Source organism: Mytilus edulis, chromosome 6 (genome assembly GCF_963676685.1).
Source record: "Mytilus edulis chromosome 6, xbMytEdul2.2, whole genome shotgun sequence".
NCBI classification, from domain to species: Eukaryota; Metazoa; Mollusca; class Bivalvia; order Mytilida; family Mytilidae; genus Mytilus; species Mytilus edulis.
In genome coordinates this window covers 15001825-15019860 of record NC_092349.1, presented here as the reverse complement: position 1 = coordinate 15019860, position 18036 = coordinate 15001825, and the positions used below count along the sequence as shown (strand labels likewise).

Genomic DNA, 18036 nt, shown 5'->3' with positions numbered 1-18036 from the left:
AATTAATGAGCAAATCCCATAGCTATATAGTCTATTTGTCAGAGTATTAATTAACATATCAAAAGAAACGAACTTGTTATACGTCAGAAAAATTCCTACAAAATATATGTCTGTCTAGAAATGAACATTTAAGACGACTTGTAAAATTTAAATGATGTTTTTTTTTATTGTATTGTGACACATTTGTTTTTTCCTACAGCTACCCAAATAAGATTGTCAAATGGCAAGTCTCCGTCTGAGGGCAGAGTAGAGGTTTATCACAACGGTACATGGGGATCTATCTGTGATGACATGTTTGATATCAGTGATGCACAGGTTGTGTGTAGAACACTTGGATTATCAACATCGTACGTAAGATAATTACATGGTCATCATACTAAATAACACATTATTATCTTAATTATACGCAGAAAATGACATTACCAGTATCACCTACTTTTTTGATAGAAAGTAATTTATCAACTTACTGTTAATCTTTAAACATGTACTTTTGAAAAGCCAACCAACATGTGCTCCTTAATATCATGATAATAATATAATGGTGATATATATTGGTTCAAACACCATTATAATCGGTTTATATTTGCAGTTATCCAACAGTTTACAAAAAGAGTCCGTTTGGATCAAGAAATATACCTATACTAATGGATGACCTTGAGTGTAGAGGTGACGAGACAGATATAGCTGCCTGTCATTTTAGAGGCTGGGGAATATCGAACTGTGATTACACTGAAGCTGTGGCTATTACATGTCGTGAGTAACGTTTTCTAATGAGATTAAAAAAACAACTGTTGTTAAACTATCCAAATTTTGACAGGTCTCTAATGGATAACATATTGATACAGGGTTATACTGCTCACACTCGAATTTTGAGCTTGTTCGTGTTCATTCAATAGGCACTTAAAAATTAATAAAGTGAGTCAACTTTGTAATGTGTTTCTTTTTTGGGGGTTTATTTCAAACTGGACATATTTTCTACTTTAACTGAAATTTTTTTTGGGACAAGATAATTTTTCAACTTTTTTTAAATACATATTATATTAATTTGTTTCAAACATGTTAAAGATCTGGATGTAAGACTATCTAAGTCGTCGCAATCAAAATCTGGCAGTGTTGAAGTTAGCCACAACGGTGTATGGAGTCCTATTTGCAGCGACGGATTCGAGAAGGAGGAAGCAGGTGTAGTTTGTAGAATGCTTGGCTATCATACTGGGTAAGTTTGTATTACATATATTAAATGTGTCTATTATGTTGCATGTAATCCGCTGTATCACTTAGTTGGCAAAGTAGATTTTTTCAAGCCAAGTCAACGAATACACGACCAATCAAACATGAAAGGATTTTTGACATCCCTTACATGTTTCAACAATTAAAAAAAAACAATATACATTATGGTTTATCTAGTAGATTTCCTTTCCAATTGTTGTTTCTGGATTGTCTTACACTAATATATGCCATTGCAAGAAATTTTCAAGTGTCGATCTGGGAAGAAAAGTTCCTTGCACTTTTGACATATTGAGAGCTTCATGAATAAGAAAAAAATAGTATTCAAGAAACACAAATCATTTACGATATTTATCTTAGTGCTGCTAATTTGCAGCCGGTCGTTCTTGTCAAACAATTTAATGTTTGTGTGGGTTGTTTGCGTTTAAACAACACGGACTAGGCGTAGTGCCTTTAAAAGAGGGACGAAAGATACAAGAGGGACAGCCAAACTCATAAATAAAAAATAAACTGACAACGCCATGGCTAGAAATGAAAAAGACAAACAGACAAACAATAGTACACATGACAAAACATAGAAAACGAAAGAATAAGTAATTATCTAAAATATGTTCATTTTATTAGTTAATCTTATAAAAATGTTAATGGTTATATGTTGTGTACGATTTTGGTAATGGTGGAAGGAAAGGAGGGGCAACAGATACCTGCTCCAAATGTGGCACTCGTCGGATGGTAAAGGAAATATCAATGAACTAAGGCGATAAAAACTATTTCATATAACAAACAGACATAAACATAAACAACACATATAAAGCATATTGGTTTACACATTATTGTCAAGAAAAAAAAAGTATTATCAGAGGTTTAGATAGCTATTACATGTATAAAACTATGTTCAATCATCATTTGCTATATAAAAAATGCCTGTTAGAAATCTAATTTTTTGGTTATTTTTTTTTTGTATGTAATATATCTTTTCAAGAAGACATTACAAATAACTTTTAACTACAGGATTTCAATTTTTAAATTTCAGGGTAAATAATTATCATAGCACAAGCTATAATACAAACATATCCAATCCAACTATGTACAACATGAGATGTCTTGGCGTTGAAACGGATGTTCGAGACTGTCAAAATGAGAGACAGTCGACTAGGAATTGTAGTGGTATTGTAAATGTTAATTGTGGTAAGAAATTTAAAATCCAGGACAACATAGATCAGATATTATATACTTAGTAGTAAATACAGATACATTGTACATGTTGTATGTGTAATACACTCAATAGCAATCGTGCTTTGTCATCTATCACGGTTGAAAAGGCGTTATAATACCTTTAACGTATATGACGTTACTTCATTAATTTAAGTCATTGTTGCAAAGGCTATGCCACTGCTGGTGGACGTTTCGTCCCCGCGGGTATCACCAGCCCAGTAGTCAGCACTTCGGTGTTGACATGAATATCAATTATATGGTCATTTTTACATATTTCCTGTTACAAAACTTTGAATTAATCGAAAAACTGAGGATTTTCTTATCCCAGGAATAGATTATCTTAGCCGTATTTGGCCCAACTTTTTGAAATTGTGGGTCCTCAATGCTCTTCAACTTTGTACTTATTTGGCTTTACAACTATTTTGATCTGAGCATCACTGATGAATCTTATGTAGACGAAACGCGCGTTTGGCGTAAAAAATTATAATCCTGTTACCTTTGATAACTATTTATCAAACTCCCAGGCAGTATGACTCATGTCAAACCTCTTATCTATATGAAGTCCTGTAAAACACCCTATCTGTATGACGTCATGCCACACAAGAACATCAACTTGAAATATAAATATAATAAAATGTACTTGTATTCAAAATTGCAGATATCCTGGGGTTATACTGGTTTCTATGGTTGATACGAATGGTATATTTAAAAAGCCTTATGATACTCTATATTGATCATTTTATTGCATCAATTTATTTGTTAACATATTTGTTTGTTTTTTACAATTATTATTACACATAAATGTTGAATTCTGAAACCCAATGTTTAAACTTTTTACCTGTAATGATTGTTTGTTTTGTTCACACATCATTGTCAATATAATACAATTGTATGCGACTCTCATACAAGTGAGAGGTTTAGCTAGCTTTAAAACCAGGTTTATTCCACCACTTTTTAATAAAGAGAATGCCTGTACTTGTCAGTAATATCACAGATGTTGTTTATTCATTTGGAATGTTTGAGCTTTTGAATTTTTCCATTTGATTAGGCACTTTCCGTTTTGAATTGTTTTTGGAGTATTTTTGTATTTTACCTTTTGATTGCAGTTCTCATATAAGCAATATATCAAATGATTAATGCCAGTTTTTCACCTTACCAAATTGTCTCTGTTTTAACGTCTGAATCCCTTTACTCGAACCTTAATCGGATTGATGATAACATAACGAAGGTATTTGCATTATCAGCAAGATCTTTAACGTAACATGTTTCTATGTCAAGTAAATGTACATAATTACACTAGTATATTTTAATGTTATAAATATTTCTTGCAAATTCTATTGTAACATCAACAAAGCCATTCCTAAGAAAGGATGTCATAAATTAATAAAAATGTTTGTTAGTTAAAAAGATAAATGTTCTTTTAGATTCAAAGGTATACCTGTCTGGTGGAAGTTCGTCGAAAGAAGGTACTATCAATATCCTACATAATGGACAATGGGGATCAATTTGTAGTACCAGTTTCGATACAAACGACGCAAGGGTAGTTTGTTCAATGCTTGGTTTTCAAAACAGGTAAAAACAAAAAAGGTTTTTTAATACAATATCAAACTATTCATTGATAAAATATGATTGGCTGTATTAGATGATATGAGCGATGTTACATTAGAAATATACAAAACAACTTATTAGCATGATTAAAAGAGGGACGAAAGATACCAGAAGGACAGTCAAACTCATAAATCGAAAATAAACTGACAACGCCATGGCTAAAAAGGAAAATGACAGAGGTGAAACAATAGTACACATGACACAACAAAGAAACATTTCCAAAATGTTCAAATTGATTGGATTTTTTTATTTTTCGTTCCGAGGCAAATATTTCATTCATGATCAAAGCTAGACAGAATTTACCATAAAATCAATACGTAGATCCCGTGAAAGAGATTGTACTAGATGAATGGCTAGAAATTTGAAATGCCACTTGAAAATTAGGGTTTATTGGATAGGGAGAAAATTCAGGCCTTTCAACAGTTCAAACAGTCGTTGCGTTTTGACCGGACGTGGCTGCAAATGTATACATCCTGCACTGACAACGCTAACGTTGATATGAGTTTCTTCCGGTCGGAAAGAAACATAAGTGAATACATGCGGGTTACGTTTTGGTGTGTTGTCGTTAAATCATCATATCAACTAATTACATTTGAGTATACATTACGCATACATGAGGATGTTGTAAAATTTCAAACGAGACAATTATCCATCAGACACCAAAAAAATCAAATATAGGTAAATGTAATATTTTACCTTATCTGTCAAATTTAAGAAACGTGTATATTATTAGTTGATATATTTGTAAAACTTATTAAAACTACTTATTTACTTTTAAAAAAGTAAACCAAAGGTATATCCAAACGGTCATTTTGGAGAAACTTCAGGACCAGTATTGATGGATCGTCTTGGATGTTCAGGAAGAGAAACGGACATCAGTACATGTTCATTCGCAGGATGGGGAAGGACGTCATGTCAACATAACCAAGATGTCGGAATATCATGTGGTAGTATATACAATGATTATTTCCAAAATGATAATAAATGGTTTCAATGTACTTGATGAAAAGTACTTCGAACATTGTTACGTATTCCAAACTAAAACGATTTCTTAATTGGTTTTGAAATTAACAAAACAGTTCAACGACAAGCATTACATATCCTTAATGTAACGTTTTCCTTTTAGTATTTCAATCCTTCACTTGGGTTGATGATATATGCAATTCATTATTTTTGTTAAATGTTTAAAAAAATGTGAGGCCTTTCAAGATGATGTTTAATTTCTTTGATAAAAAGGTAACTATAATCTGGACATTCTAATGCAGAAAGGTCACGTATATAAAAAAAATTCTAATGTAAATAAAAAAATCTAACGTGTATCAAAAAATCTAACGTATATAATTTTTTTGTTAATCTTGCATTTTTTTCTTATATTTAGTGGGTATATATATTTGTTACTCGGTGCAATAATGGTGCAGTGACGTTACGTCGAAAACAAATGACTAAGCGATATGATAAGAACATAAAAGGACAAAAAAACCAACAAACATCAGCCTATAAAACACATTATCAAATCGTCAATTTGTTAAAAACTATTACGTTGTCAGTTTAACTTCGACTTATGAGGTTGAATAACCCTTTTGTTTACTCCCCCTCTCGTTACGTCGTTACTACAACCCCCATACCTTTCATGAATGTGACCTACCGAATTAGACTATTTACCTGATTTATTATCACAACACAACGGATGCCACATGTGGAGCAAGATCTGCTTACCCTTCCGGAGCACCTGAGATCACCCCTAGTTTTGGTGGGGTTCGTGTTGCTTATTCCTTAGTTTTATATGTTGTGTCATGTGTAATATTGTTTGTCTGTTTGTCTTTGTCATTTTTAGACATGGCGTTTTCAGTTTATTTTCGATTTATAAGTTTGACTGTCCCTCTGGTATCTTTTAAAGTACTCCAAATTAGAAAAAAAAGTAAGATATGACATACGACAACCTATTGACGAAGTACCTCATTTTGAACAAGCACCGGGAAACCTTAGTCCCCATCCTGTTCTTATTGTGAATGATTTTAATATGTCTGTAGACTCACAAAACCTTTAACTACTAATCAATCAGAAATAACAAATCCTATTATTAAATTTGTTAATTTACATTTAAGATGCAGGTAATTCTGAAGTACGTCTTGTTGGTGGTAGTAGACATGAAGGTCGACTGGAAATCATGTACAGTGGAACATTTCGTACTGTTTGCAAATATTACTTTTCAACATCACAAGCCAAAGTAATGTGTCGACTTTTAGGACTTGATGACACGTGAGTTGTTTCTTAGTTTCTAGAAACTTAAAAACAAAACCCACACATATTGCTCGTAGCTATTACACGATATGTTACGATTTGAAAAAAGACGTTAAAAAATCGTTTTCAAGACTACTATTCTACTGGAAAAGCCGACTGAATGTTGTAAATATTTGTAATGTAAAAAACCATTCTTTGAAATTGAAACATATACCTGTACATGATTTGAGGCAACTGTTCCTATCTTAAAAACTCATAAATAAATTACGAAGTAGCACCCTAAGGAGAACATACACTAGATAACCAGAAAGAATCGCATGAAATCGCAAGACCCAAATTGGGTCGACAGGGTTAACGGCCTTTCAGCTTTTTAAGCACCACATGGCATAAGAATTTATTTTATTCAATTAAATGAAACAGTCGATTAAGGACTAACATACCCTTACTTTTGTAAATATTTCTGTTATAAGAAATGCTTGCTACAGTTATTAAAGAAACAAAGTTAAGGAACATGTACAGATAACGAACGCTGCAAATACTATTATTTTAAATGTTTGTGGATACTGGGAGTACAAATTGAAATAAATACTCCTTTCAAAGACCAATATCATTTAAACATACAATTATTTGAACATATAAGTATCGTATTCTATATATTCAAGTTCTCTTGTAACAACCTCCATTCTGTAATAAACTTCACTACATAAAACTAGTCTCGTGTACGACACCTCATAATAATGTATGCCTTTGAAAAACCATTTACTATGAAGTATGAAATATACAAAACTCATAATTAAAGTGCAAAGCTACACGATAACGCCGTTGCTGTGCCAAAGAACGGGAAAATCGTATACAAAAATGGAGATTTGTTCAAAAATATATCTATAGACCCAAATTTAGCTCTAAACCAACATTCTATCGGAAAAAGAGACCTTCACATAACTATCTGTCGCAGTCTCCGATTTCCATCGTCCATGCCTTTTAACAGTCTATCAGAAATTCCAAAATTACAAGCTGCAGATGCTCCACCTGCTCTCAGACTATGGAGACCAAATGATTTTATGTTCGGCACAAACGGAGTAAAAACCTCAATAAAAAGCTCCCTCAGTTTTGTATATGAAAGAGGTTTGTTGTCTTTACGGAATGTAAAACTATTCTTAGATTTCGTCAAATTCCAAAATTAATATCAATCACAATCTGACAAAAGACAAGAGAAAATAATTTCACACGAATTCACTTCGTTCAACCGTATGCAATTATATTTATGTGATGTTTTAACAACTTCTAAATGTATTTTTAAAAATAAACCAGTTAAAGGTTATTACGTGCTGTTAAATATAATAAGATGCTTAGCAATGAAACTGTATGTAAATACATCAACCAAAGTTGACGAATTTTACTCAAGTGTAAAGATGTAAAGTAGCATGGGCTTCTAAACTTTTAACTGTATTTCAAAATGGTGTCTTCTTTCTTCTGGAATCATTTTAAAATATGATGTACTATTACCAATGCTATATCATTTATGCTTTGTTTTGGAAAGGAACCCTACCATCACAAGTGGACCCAAATATGGTGCATTCAGGGGCAGTGGATACATGATAGCTATGAGAAGTTGTCCCAGTAATGCCGTGTCACCCTCACAATGTTCATTAAGATACGGTTCTCCCTCTTACTGCAGAGGTGCGCGATATGGTTACCCGAACTATGAAGTTATTTTGAAGTGTGGTAAGTAAAATTATTAAAGTATAACTGATTTAAAAAAAATACTTTGTGAAATATTCGAAAAGGCTTGCATTTTTCCGTGTTTCCTAAGATCGCACTAACACGTTTTATTATTGGCAATTTATGCATTTAGTTTTATACTGCAATGCTATATCGCATTAACTTATTTGTCAAAGTCTTTGTTATAGGCCGGTCCATTATATGCTATAAGTTTCAACTAGATTCTGCGTTACCACTTATATTATTTACTGAAACACGTTAGATACATGTACCACGAATTGATCTACTGAATTTTAAATTGTTTAAAAAAATATATATACAATGTTATATACGTTTAATAAATACACAGGTATATATAGTTTACATAAGAAATACCAAATAGTTTTTGTCACGGCTTTTTAGCGAAAATTACGTGACAAATTCTTAGAATACGACAAAAGTCCGATTAATAACCAATAATTAACTAAAATAACCATTTGACACAATAGCTATCTTCCTTATTTTCTTGACGTGTTGTATTGTTTCAATAAAGATTTACATTGTAAAAAGTTTTAAATAGGGTCTCATAATTACATTTATTTCAATGTAAACCTTACTTTATATAAAAAAGTATGTGTAAACTATGACATTATTATAAAGTTTAACGTGAACATCGCTTTTAATGTTGCCATCTGTCGATCACCTATTCACTATACATTAGTGATTTCCGTAATAATTAGAAGGTGTATTTGAAAATATACGTTTTTTAACTGGTTTCTTTCAAATTGTTCAAAGAAATTCGGATTGTATCAAACTAAAATTTCTAGATTTGGAAAAAAGATCACATTTGTGACTTCATTAATTACTTAATAATTTGGATAATCTTTGTCCTTTTTCCTAATATTGAATTAATTGGTGTTTGATTGCTATTACACACCAGGAGATCAGACTCTTGAAAACAATTTGAAAAAAACTCTTCTTACATGAAACATTTATTGTTTCGCAATCAGCAACACTCATACATTGTACATGTACGTACACCTTTACAGAGTAAATAGGGAATATAGAAATATGAGTTCGTGTATAGACTAAGTTCTTAAGAAAAGATAAAGCATTGGGACTTTGAATGTTATGCATTAGATTCCAAGTACAAGAGGCGCGAAAGATACCAGAGGGACAGTCAAACTCATATATCGAAAATAAACTCAGAACTCCATGGCTAAAAAAGAAAACTAAACTGCTAAAGACTTAGAAAAGCAAGCCCCACCAAAAATTGGGGGTGATCTTAGGTGCTTCGGAAGGGTAAGCGGATCCTTCTTCACAGGTGGCACCCAACATGATTCAATCTCCTTGTTTTTTGCCTTCTTTTAAAGTCTGAACACACTATGCTGCATACATAACTTTGTGTGAGTTCTCATCTTAAGGATTCTGACAACATACAATTCTTTAAATATAAAACAGAGGATGTGGTATAATTGCCAATGAGACAACTCTCCACAAGAAAATAAATGACACAGAAATCAACAATTATAGGTCACCGTACGGCCTTCAACAAGAACGAATCCCATACCACATAGTCAGCTATAAAAGATCCTGAAATAACAAAATTTAATGTAAAAAAAAACATTGAAAAAACTAACGGCATAATTTATGTACAAAATAGGAACGAACAACAAATATGTAACATATCAACAAACGACAACCCTTGCATTACTGGCTCCTGACTTGGGACAGACACATACATTTGTACGTACAGAATATGGTGGGGTTAAACATGTTATCGGGATACAAAAAAAGACCGACCATTTACCTGGGACATGCTTATAAATTTGAAATACAGAAATATTTTGCAAGTCTCTATTTGTGCTAAATATATGCCAGATGAATGACAACCAAATGAACCGTTAAGCAAAACAAAATAAACAATATCTTGTTTTGAGAAAGGAACAATTCACTTTATATACTCTCTTTGTTAACGCATTGCACTCTTTTAGGTCAAGCACCTGCTTCAAATATCAGACTGGTTAATGGCAGCACCCCATATGACGGAGCTGTAGAAGTATTCCAAAACAATCATTGGGGACCAATTTGTGACAGCAATTCTGACATCAATTTGGCAAAAGTAATCTGCCGATCATTAGGAAATACTGACGAGTATGTATTATGTGGATAATAATGAGTTTTTAAAAAGACAACAATTTGTCTATACTGTAGTAAGCCCGATAATTCTAACAAGTCTTAGCAATAACATTCCAACATAATAAAGAGTTTTGTTTCTGACGATATTGTGCAAATGACCGCACTTAATTTGACACCGTAATGGTGAGGAAAATAACGGCAGACAATATCAGCTGGTCTAAAATTGAAAATTTTAACAAACTATTGTTTATAAAACAACAAAAATTTGCAAAATACTGATATCTTCAAGCATCATTACTGTTTAGTGTATACTTCAACGATCGTATTTGAAGAATAAGGGATTACACGTTTCAACTATGATTTAACGAGTAACATACAAAACAAAGTGGGATTTATAATAACGACTCAAGTAGTCTTGCATTGTATAAAACCCAGTGATTTTTCTCTTATTTCACGTATTGAAAATGAGCGACGAGTTTCGAAAACATCTACTGCAGTTTGAAATGTATTGTGGTTGAATATAAATTCGGCCACTTGCTAAATTGAATTGTTATCAGCTCATATATACACCTTCACGAAGAAGGAACAGTCTTTTGTGTATCATGAAACCATTGTAAACTGTCATTAGAATGAATAACTCTAGTGTTTATGAAATGTAAGGTATCAGCAGGCCTCTACATTTTGCTGCTTAAAAGAATATCAAGACATAGGATTTACTTAGAGTATAGCTACATTAAAGTTGCCATGATTTTTCAATATATTGTATCAGACTTGGCTTATCTATGAATTGTACGTTTATTCATATCTATATTTAAGATATGCAGAAATCTACAAGTTGCAACAGAATGGTATCAGACAATATGTAATGTATAGCGCTCGCTGCGGTGGGTCTGAAAAGGATGTTTGGAGTTGTAGACATAGCTGGAATATTCGCACATGTTCAGATTCATCAATAATAGGAGTTTCATGTGGTTAGATATAATCATAGTGTTTTAATAGCGTGTTTTCACTGTAAAACTGGTAAACAATTGATAAAGATTGAGTTAATTCGTTTTTGATGTAATTAATCATTAAGAATTTGAGTCGGAAGCCTGTTTTTATCCATGAACATATTATCACTTGTTCATTTTAAATCATATGGTAATGTTTGCTGCTTTATCCAAAAACTATTTACGGTATTTATTGAGGTAACTATTTCTTTGTGCTTTTTGTTATTCAACCCCGCCTCCATATTATATATAACAAGTTATTTTCACTTATCATCCTCTTTTTTAAATGTTCTTTACATACTTATTTATCGGTTGTTGTAATGAAAGAAAACCGTCATATTTATTCATGAATTCAGTTAAAACAATAATAATGTGTAGATAACAATTTATTCCCTTCTTATGATGAAAGGCTTGCTACAAATTAATGAATGATATACAAATATTATGTTCTGATTAGTTTTCGAAATTTTTTTTTTTTTTTTATAGTGGTTTTAAAGTTTATGACTCTCAGCCATTTCATTGTTTTTTTAATTTTCTTACGATTTGTCACTGATATTACTACCACTGAGTCGTTACCTATACAGGCTGACTGTTTTTATCCGAGGATACCGAGTAAATGTTAACTCGCTTTTGAATTTTCAAATTGTATGGTGCTATTCAACAATATTGGACCTTAATAATATCCAAATGTATTCTGCGAACCAGGATCCCCGTTGGAGATGTTTGTTGTGGTTTTATTCTTCCACTTGGAGTTCTACATTTGGTTTTAAATAACCAAAGCGTTGTTCAAAAGCAAATTATAATTTATGTGGCTTAATTTATTCCAAGTTATGCTTACTTTCACATATAGAACATACTAGGTAAATGATAATAGTATTACAAAAAATAATGTATTCATTGTATCTATTACAGAAACCCGTATTCGTTTAGTTGGTGGTACTAGTTTTGCTAACGGACAGTTAGAGGTTCGTTACAATGGACAGTGGGGTACTATGTGTTATGATACATTTGACAAATCTGAGGCAAACGTAGTTTGCAGAATGCTTGGATTTGAAGAAAGGTATGTTTATTTCGTATTAAAATGAATTATACCTCGTGATAAATAGTAATGTGTTCTTGTAAAAGACGAATTATGAAAAAAAGACAATTCAATTGTCTTTTATAATCATGCCTTATGCACATAATATAACAGACATCTATATAGACAAGCTAATCTTTCAAAAGTCACACCTTGAGTATTTAATTTATGATATAAATATTTAAAGAAACTTAATAAGAATAGTGGAAAACGTTTCTGTGTTTCATCTACCTGAAGAACATGACTACGTGACGACTTGAAGAATGACATGTAAAATCAACAGCAAACTACAAAAACAATCCACACCACACACTTGATGTATGTGCGTCTCTTAATTGGAAGTGTTTTTTTGTGATGTTGTTATTGAAAGGAAACCATTAAGCTCATCTTTGTTTATGATTTGAATAATCTTCATTGATTTTCAGAAATGCAGGCGTAGCGAAGTATGGATATAGTTCAACACCTATCATAAAAGATGACCTCCACTGTAGCGGTACGGAGTCTGATATATCAATGTGTAACTACCAAGGCTGGAATCCAAGTACTTGTACGAATAACCACACTGTTGGTGTAAAATGCAGTATGTATTGCAAATAAATAACATTAAACTAGGAGTGTATTAAACATTACAAGAAATTTACAATTTTACCATTGATTTGCGTTATAACAGGAATAATTGGATGTCACATATGCAACTTGGTTTTTGTCTCCTTTTATCGTAAGTTTAATTAAACTCTTAACAACAGCACTCGTAGTAAAGATAATTACAAAATTGGGGATTGATATAGTCGTAGAAAATATGAATAAATCCTTATAAGTAAAAACCAAATTACATCTTTAACATACTATCAACTAGTAACATTACTTTCCATGAATAATTATTTTAATAGTTTTATGAGTGTGGAAAATATAGAAATCTTCTGACAGTTATAAAAATATACTTCAACATAATAATATTATGCGTTGATTTCTCTAAATTAGATATACCAGTCCGTTTATATGGAGGTAGGGAACCAAGTGAAGGAGCAGTTGAGTTATTAGTTAGTGGAGTTTGGAAACGTGTTTGTGATCATAGTTTTACCAAGAACGCTGCAATGGTGATCTGTCATTCACTTGGATATCAAAATGCGTAATTTGTTTTTTGGTTAACACATTGCTTTTTTTTATCAAAATCTACAAGAATTTCTGATGTTTACAATAATCAGTTATTTCCAAATATTTTTGAGCAATATATTTCTTAAAATGAAAATGTCAAGTGCGAGGTAGAAAATAAAATAAATATAACACTTTCCTATTCAGATAAAAAATACCTTAAAATTAATTGATCGTATAGTACAGTTTGATCATCTTGCATGTGGTTTTTCTGGAGGTCAGATTCCATTAGATGTTTGCTATAATTCTATATTAAAAAGCCTTGAAATAGTGGTTCATAATCAATAATTCTGATTGGAAAAAGATATCTTCTATCTGGTGTTTGATGTTGCCGTTTGCTACTTTCTAGTAATCACCTCAATGAATACGAACAACTCCTTACTTTTTGTTTTCAAATCAAGAAGTTTAAAATTACTTGGTGAAGGAAAATTTGGTTTCACGATTCAAACGTAGAAATTTTATTTAGAAATATTTGTTTTTACTTATAGTTGACTATTTATACCATTTGTCTTGAAACTTGTATTCATCAGATTAATTAAATGCTAGAGATTGTCATTTATTGCAGGGGCCAAGATTTGGCTATTTCATTAAAAATGACATTCATGAAATATGTAATATGCATGTTCAAATGTCAATTTATACAAGTGACTCTTCATTTCATGATTTCCGTTGTATTCAAATGTGGACTTATTTATTTGACATTGAAAGCAAAATTGTTACGAGCGACGGGATTATACATATAATTAGCGTTTTAAATGACTGAAATGCTATTTAAGTATCGTACGGAATTAAAACCTGATTGGTTTGAGACTAATAACGCTAATGTGTAAAAGTTTTATAATTGCAGCGCACCAGAAATAATAACCATGAATTCAATCGATGAAGGCCAGGATCATACTGCCGTAGATGATATTCGGTGTTCCGGTTCTGAACAGTATATAGCAGACTGTAGTATAAGTAATTCACAGAACACAACATGTTCACCAAATAACACAGTGGCTATATCATGCAGTAAGTTTTAATTTCATTTTACATATAGATCGTTGTACATACACATTTATATGTTTCTGTTTCTGTGTTTCCCCTGACTGTACATCATGAAGACTTGAAAGAATGACATGTAAAAAGAGCAAAAACAACCTATAACAGTCAAACTTGTTGTACAAGCGTCTTGCAATTGGAAGTTTATTTTGAAATATTGTTCTTAAAAAGGAAACAATTAAGCTCTTCTGTGTTAATAACTTTGAATAAGCTATATCATTTTGCAGAAATGCAGGCGTGGCCACGTCCACTTGTATTTTTGTCCATCTGATGAGTTTTGCCTTTTTTAACTGATTTTTATAGTGTGTTCATATGTTGTATTGTTATACCACTGTCCCACGTTAGGGGAGGTTTGGGATTCCGCTAACATGTTTAACCCCGCCACAATATGTATGTTTGTGCCTGTCCGAAGTCAGGAGCCTATAATTCAGTGGTTGTCGTTTGTTTATGTGTTACATATTCATTGTTCGTTCATTTTTTTGTACATAATTAAGGCCGTTAGTGCTCTCGTTTGAATTAATTTGCTTTGTCATTTCGGGGTTTTTAAAACCTAATTATGTGGTGTGGGCTTTGTTCATTGTTGCAGGGCGTACAGCGACCTACAGGTGATAACTTCTGTGTCATGTTGGTCTCTTGTGGAGAGTTGTCTCAATGGCACATTACACTCATTCGAGACATAAACAATATTTCTATATATATATATATATATATATATATATATATATATATACAAACAAATATTAATATAGACCTTATCCGCTTCGACAAAAATCGTAAAGCCGGAGAATACATTTGTCATTTAGATACATGTTTGTCAGCTTCTTAATGCATTGGTTATACTTATTGTAGCAACGAATGTACAACTTGTGGGTGGAAGATATCCAAACGAGGGCAAAATCGAAATACAACACAATGGTACATGGGGATCCGTGTGTAATCAAACATTTACTGTACAGGATGCTAGAATTGTGTGCTCTATGTTAGGATATAATAACCCGTAAGTTACAGGTGTAATAGATACATGTATTCAGCAATGATCAATCAGTATTATTATTGCTGAGTATGTATATCTTTATTGAAGTATAACGTATAGGCTAATAAATTTACTGTTTTTAGAAATTTTTGAAAAGAGACTATTCATCATTCTCACAGATTTCATTTTTAAAACAATTTACATGGTATTTACCATAACGACCTGTTTTCTTCGTTTTTTACATGAAACAATACATGAAGTAAGAACTGTCAATCATTATAAATTAATGGGTTTTCCATGATGATCTGTTAGATTATTGTTGCAAAATCTTAAGGTTTCTTAAAATAATTGTAGAGACTGATATTTAACGATTTTGGAGACTATATTAATTCATACTAATTTGAAGATTAAGATTTGATGAAAATAGAATTTATTCGTTTTTTTTCTAGAAGTTAATGTAACTTCATAAAGCCAATCTAGTTCATGTACCTTTACATAACTATTGCTGCTAAGGTCTGTTACAATTGTTGATATTATGTTAAATGTTAAAAGGAATGTCAGTAGAGATACGATATTATATTAAAATGATAGGCAGAGTGCCGTTTTAAGAACATATGTAAAGATAGGAAAACAAACCATGCAGAAAAGTAGTTATTATATACTTTTGATTTGGATAAACTATATCTAAGTAAGGAAATCAGATATACAGAGTATAGGTTTTTCGTATGTGTCTAAATTGATCTTTGAGTTTTATTTGATATTTTTTCTCGTGGACGGTTTGTGTTTATCAAATAATATTTCAATAACTAAACATCGCGTTGTGTTGTGTATGTTTTAGATATCCAGAAATATGTTCTTCGTGTTTTGGTGTGTCTAATGTTAGTTCAACTCGATACAGTGTGAACTGCTCAAACGATGTGTCTGATATTTCTCAATGCATAGCTAAATGGGAAGACGTTCCCTGTCTGGGTGATGCAGGAGTAAGATGTAGTAAGTGCTAATATCAAAAAAGATACAAGTCAGTGAATGTTACTCAAACATTCTCAACAGTTGATAATACATAAGAGAAAAACAACTATCTGTAAGATGATCTGGTTCTTGAGCGTTTATAAAGCATTTTTTATACACAATATTATTTTTAGTCTTTTCAATATATATATATAATAATCCTTGTCTTGAATTGCATTTGCAGATATATGTTGTTTTTATATTCATTGTTAGTTGAAACTCGGTACTTTTGTTATTTTACTTTTTAGTAGGATTCACACATACAGTACACGAGATACATACCTAGTCGTGAAAAATAAAGTTTTTTTTACAATCTACACGTGATTGACTGTGAATGCAACTGAGTGTACATAATCTTTCATTTTTATTTTATAAAAAGGGACCCAAATTCGACTCAAGAATGGTGCTAATCCATCGGAAGGACGAGTAGAAGTATTTCATAACAATCAATGGGGAACAATTTGCAGTGATAACTTTGATAAAAAAGACGCAAGTGTTATTTGTCATATGCTTGGTTTCGACCCATTGTAAGTATAGTAGTATCTCTGTACCATTTGTTCTTCAATAGTCGGACATATTTTTGTACACTGTTTGAAGTCTGTTAATCTGTGAATGAATCCTAATCAATCTGTATACAATGTTGGGTTCCATTACGAAAATCAACGTTTTTCATACAAGTTTTTCTAAAGATATATTTGGTATGTTCTATCGAATCTTTAATATATCCAAGCCAACGTGACGTTTTATCATACTGCAGCATCCTGCCATATAAGCTGGATGGTTTCCTAACCATTAAACCAGGTCCAACACACCAATTTCTAAAAATGTTCTGCAACAAGTCAGGAATAGCAGTTGTTACTAATAAGTCCTTTTTCATGTATGTTTGCGTTTTTGTTGCTGTTCAGTGTTTATGTTGTTACGTTGTTTCTCTCTTATAGTTTACGTTGATTATCTCTGTTTCTTTTTGTGACCAGAATTTGATTTCGCTTAATTAGTATATAAACAGCGGTTTACTATTGTTGCCTACATTTATAAGATTTCTTCTCAATTTTGTAATTAATTTTCATATCCCTGAGTCGTCAATAACAGGTCTTCGAATTATGAATAAAAATCTAGGTTCATGTATGATCGCAATACCTATTTAAAATGCGAAAATATTCATATGCTAGTAATAATGTTCTAGCTACTGGGCAAATGATTGAGACAGTGAAGTGACAAGGAGGCGAACAAGTATGTTGTTTTAATTAATGGGTGTTTTTCATAAACAATGGCCATGGTCTGCTGATTTAGTTGGCAACGCTGAGTGACATTACAGTATCTGAATCCATTATTAATAATTCAGACAATTTAAACAAAATTAAGATATATGCGAATCTCAATTTTTTTATATCGATCATTATCAATTCGATATAATCAAGAGAGTTCCCTAAAAATAGCAAGCAATCTGGTTTATTGTGTGATATCATAATGACTGGTTAAATCCACAATGGCCTCGTAATAATGCACTGTTTGCTGCAATAGACACTGTTTCGTTTTTGATTAAAACTGGTCATCTGAACAATTATTCACTTAGTGAAGCAACATAAAAGAATGCCAATGAGTTAAAAGTTATTTTCTACATGTTTTTAAGAAAAACAGTTATACTGTTTTTTTTCAAATACCTGATT

General features: G+C 31.8%; 1 protein-coding gene and 1 long non-coding RNA gene across 2 annotated transcripts in view; both read left to right on the top strand.

Moving 5' to 3' along the window:
* Window positions 1-18036, top strand: part of LOC139526219 (scavenger receptor cysteine-rich type 1 protein M160-like) — a 52043-nt gene that overhangs the window by 6620 nt on the left and 27387 nt on the right. Inside the window, exons 7-18 of the mRNA XM_071321345.1 lie at window positions 200-347; window positions 590-753; window positions 7177-7413; window positions 9984-10143; window positions 10945-11099; window positions 12030-12177; window positions 12621-12775; window positions 13177-13324; window positions 14195-14358; window positions 15238-15385; window positions 16200-16351; window positions 16749-16896. Of these exons, the coding sequence (XP_071177446.1) occupies window positions 200-347; window positions 590-753; window positions 7177-7413; window positions 9984-10143; window positions 10945-11099; window positions 12030-12177; window positions 12621-12775; window positions 13177-13324; window positions 14195-14358; window positions 15238-15385; window positions 16200-16351; window positions 16749-16896 (1927 nt within the window). The remainder of the gene's footprint in view (window positions 1-199; window positions 348-589; window positions 754-7176; window positions 7414-9983; window positions 10144-10944; window positions 11100-12029; window positions 12178-12620; window positions 12776-13176; window positions 13325-14194; window positions 14359-15237; window positions 15386-16199; window positions 16352-16748; window positions 16897-18036) is intronic.
* LOC139527213 (uncharacterized) lies at window positions 3873-6301 on the top strand. The gene is made up of 3 exons (XR_011665299.1): window positions 3873-4011; window positions 4831-4994; window positions 6153-6301. It is a non-coding gene; the product is annotated as an uncharacterized lncRNA (long non-coding RNA).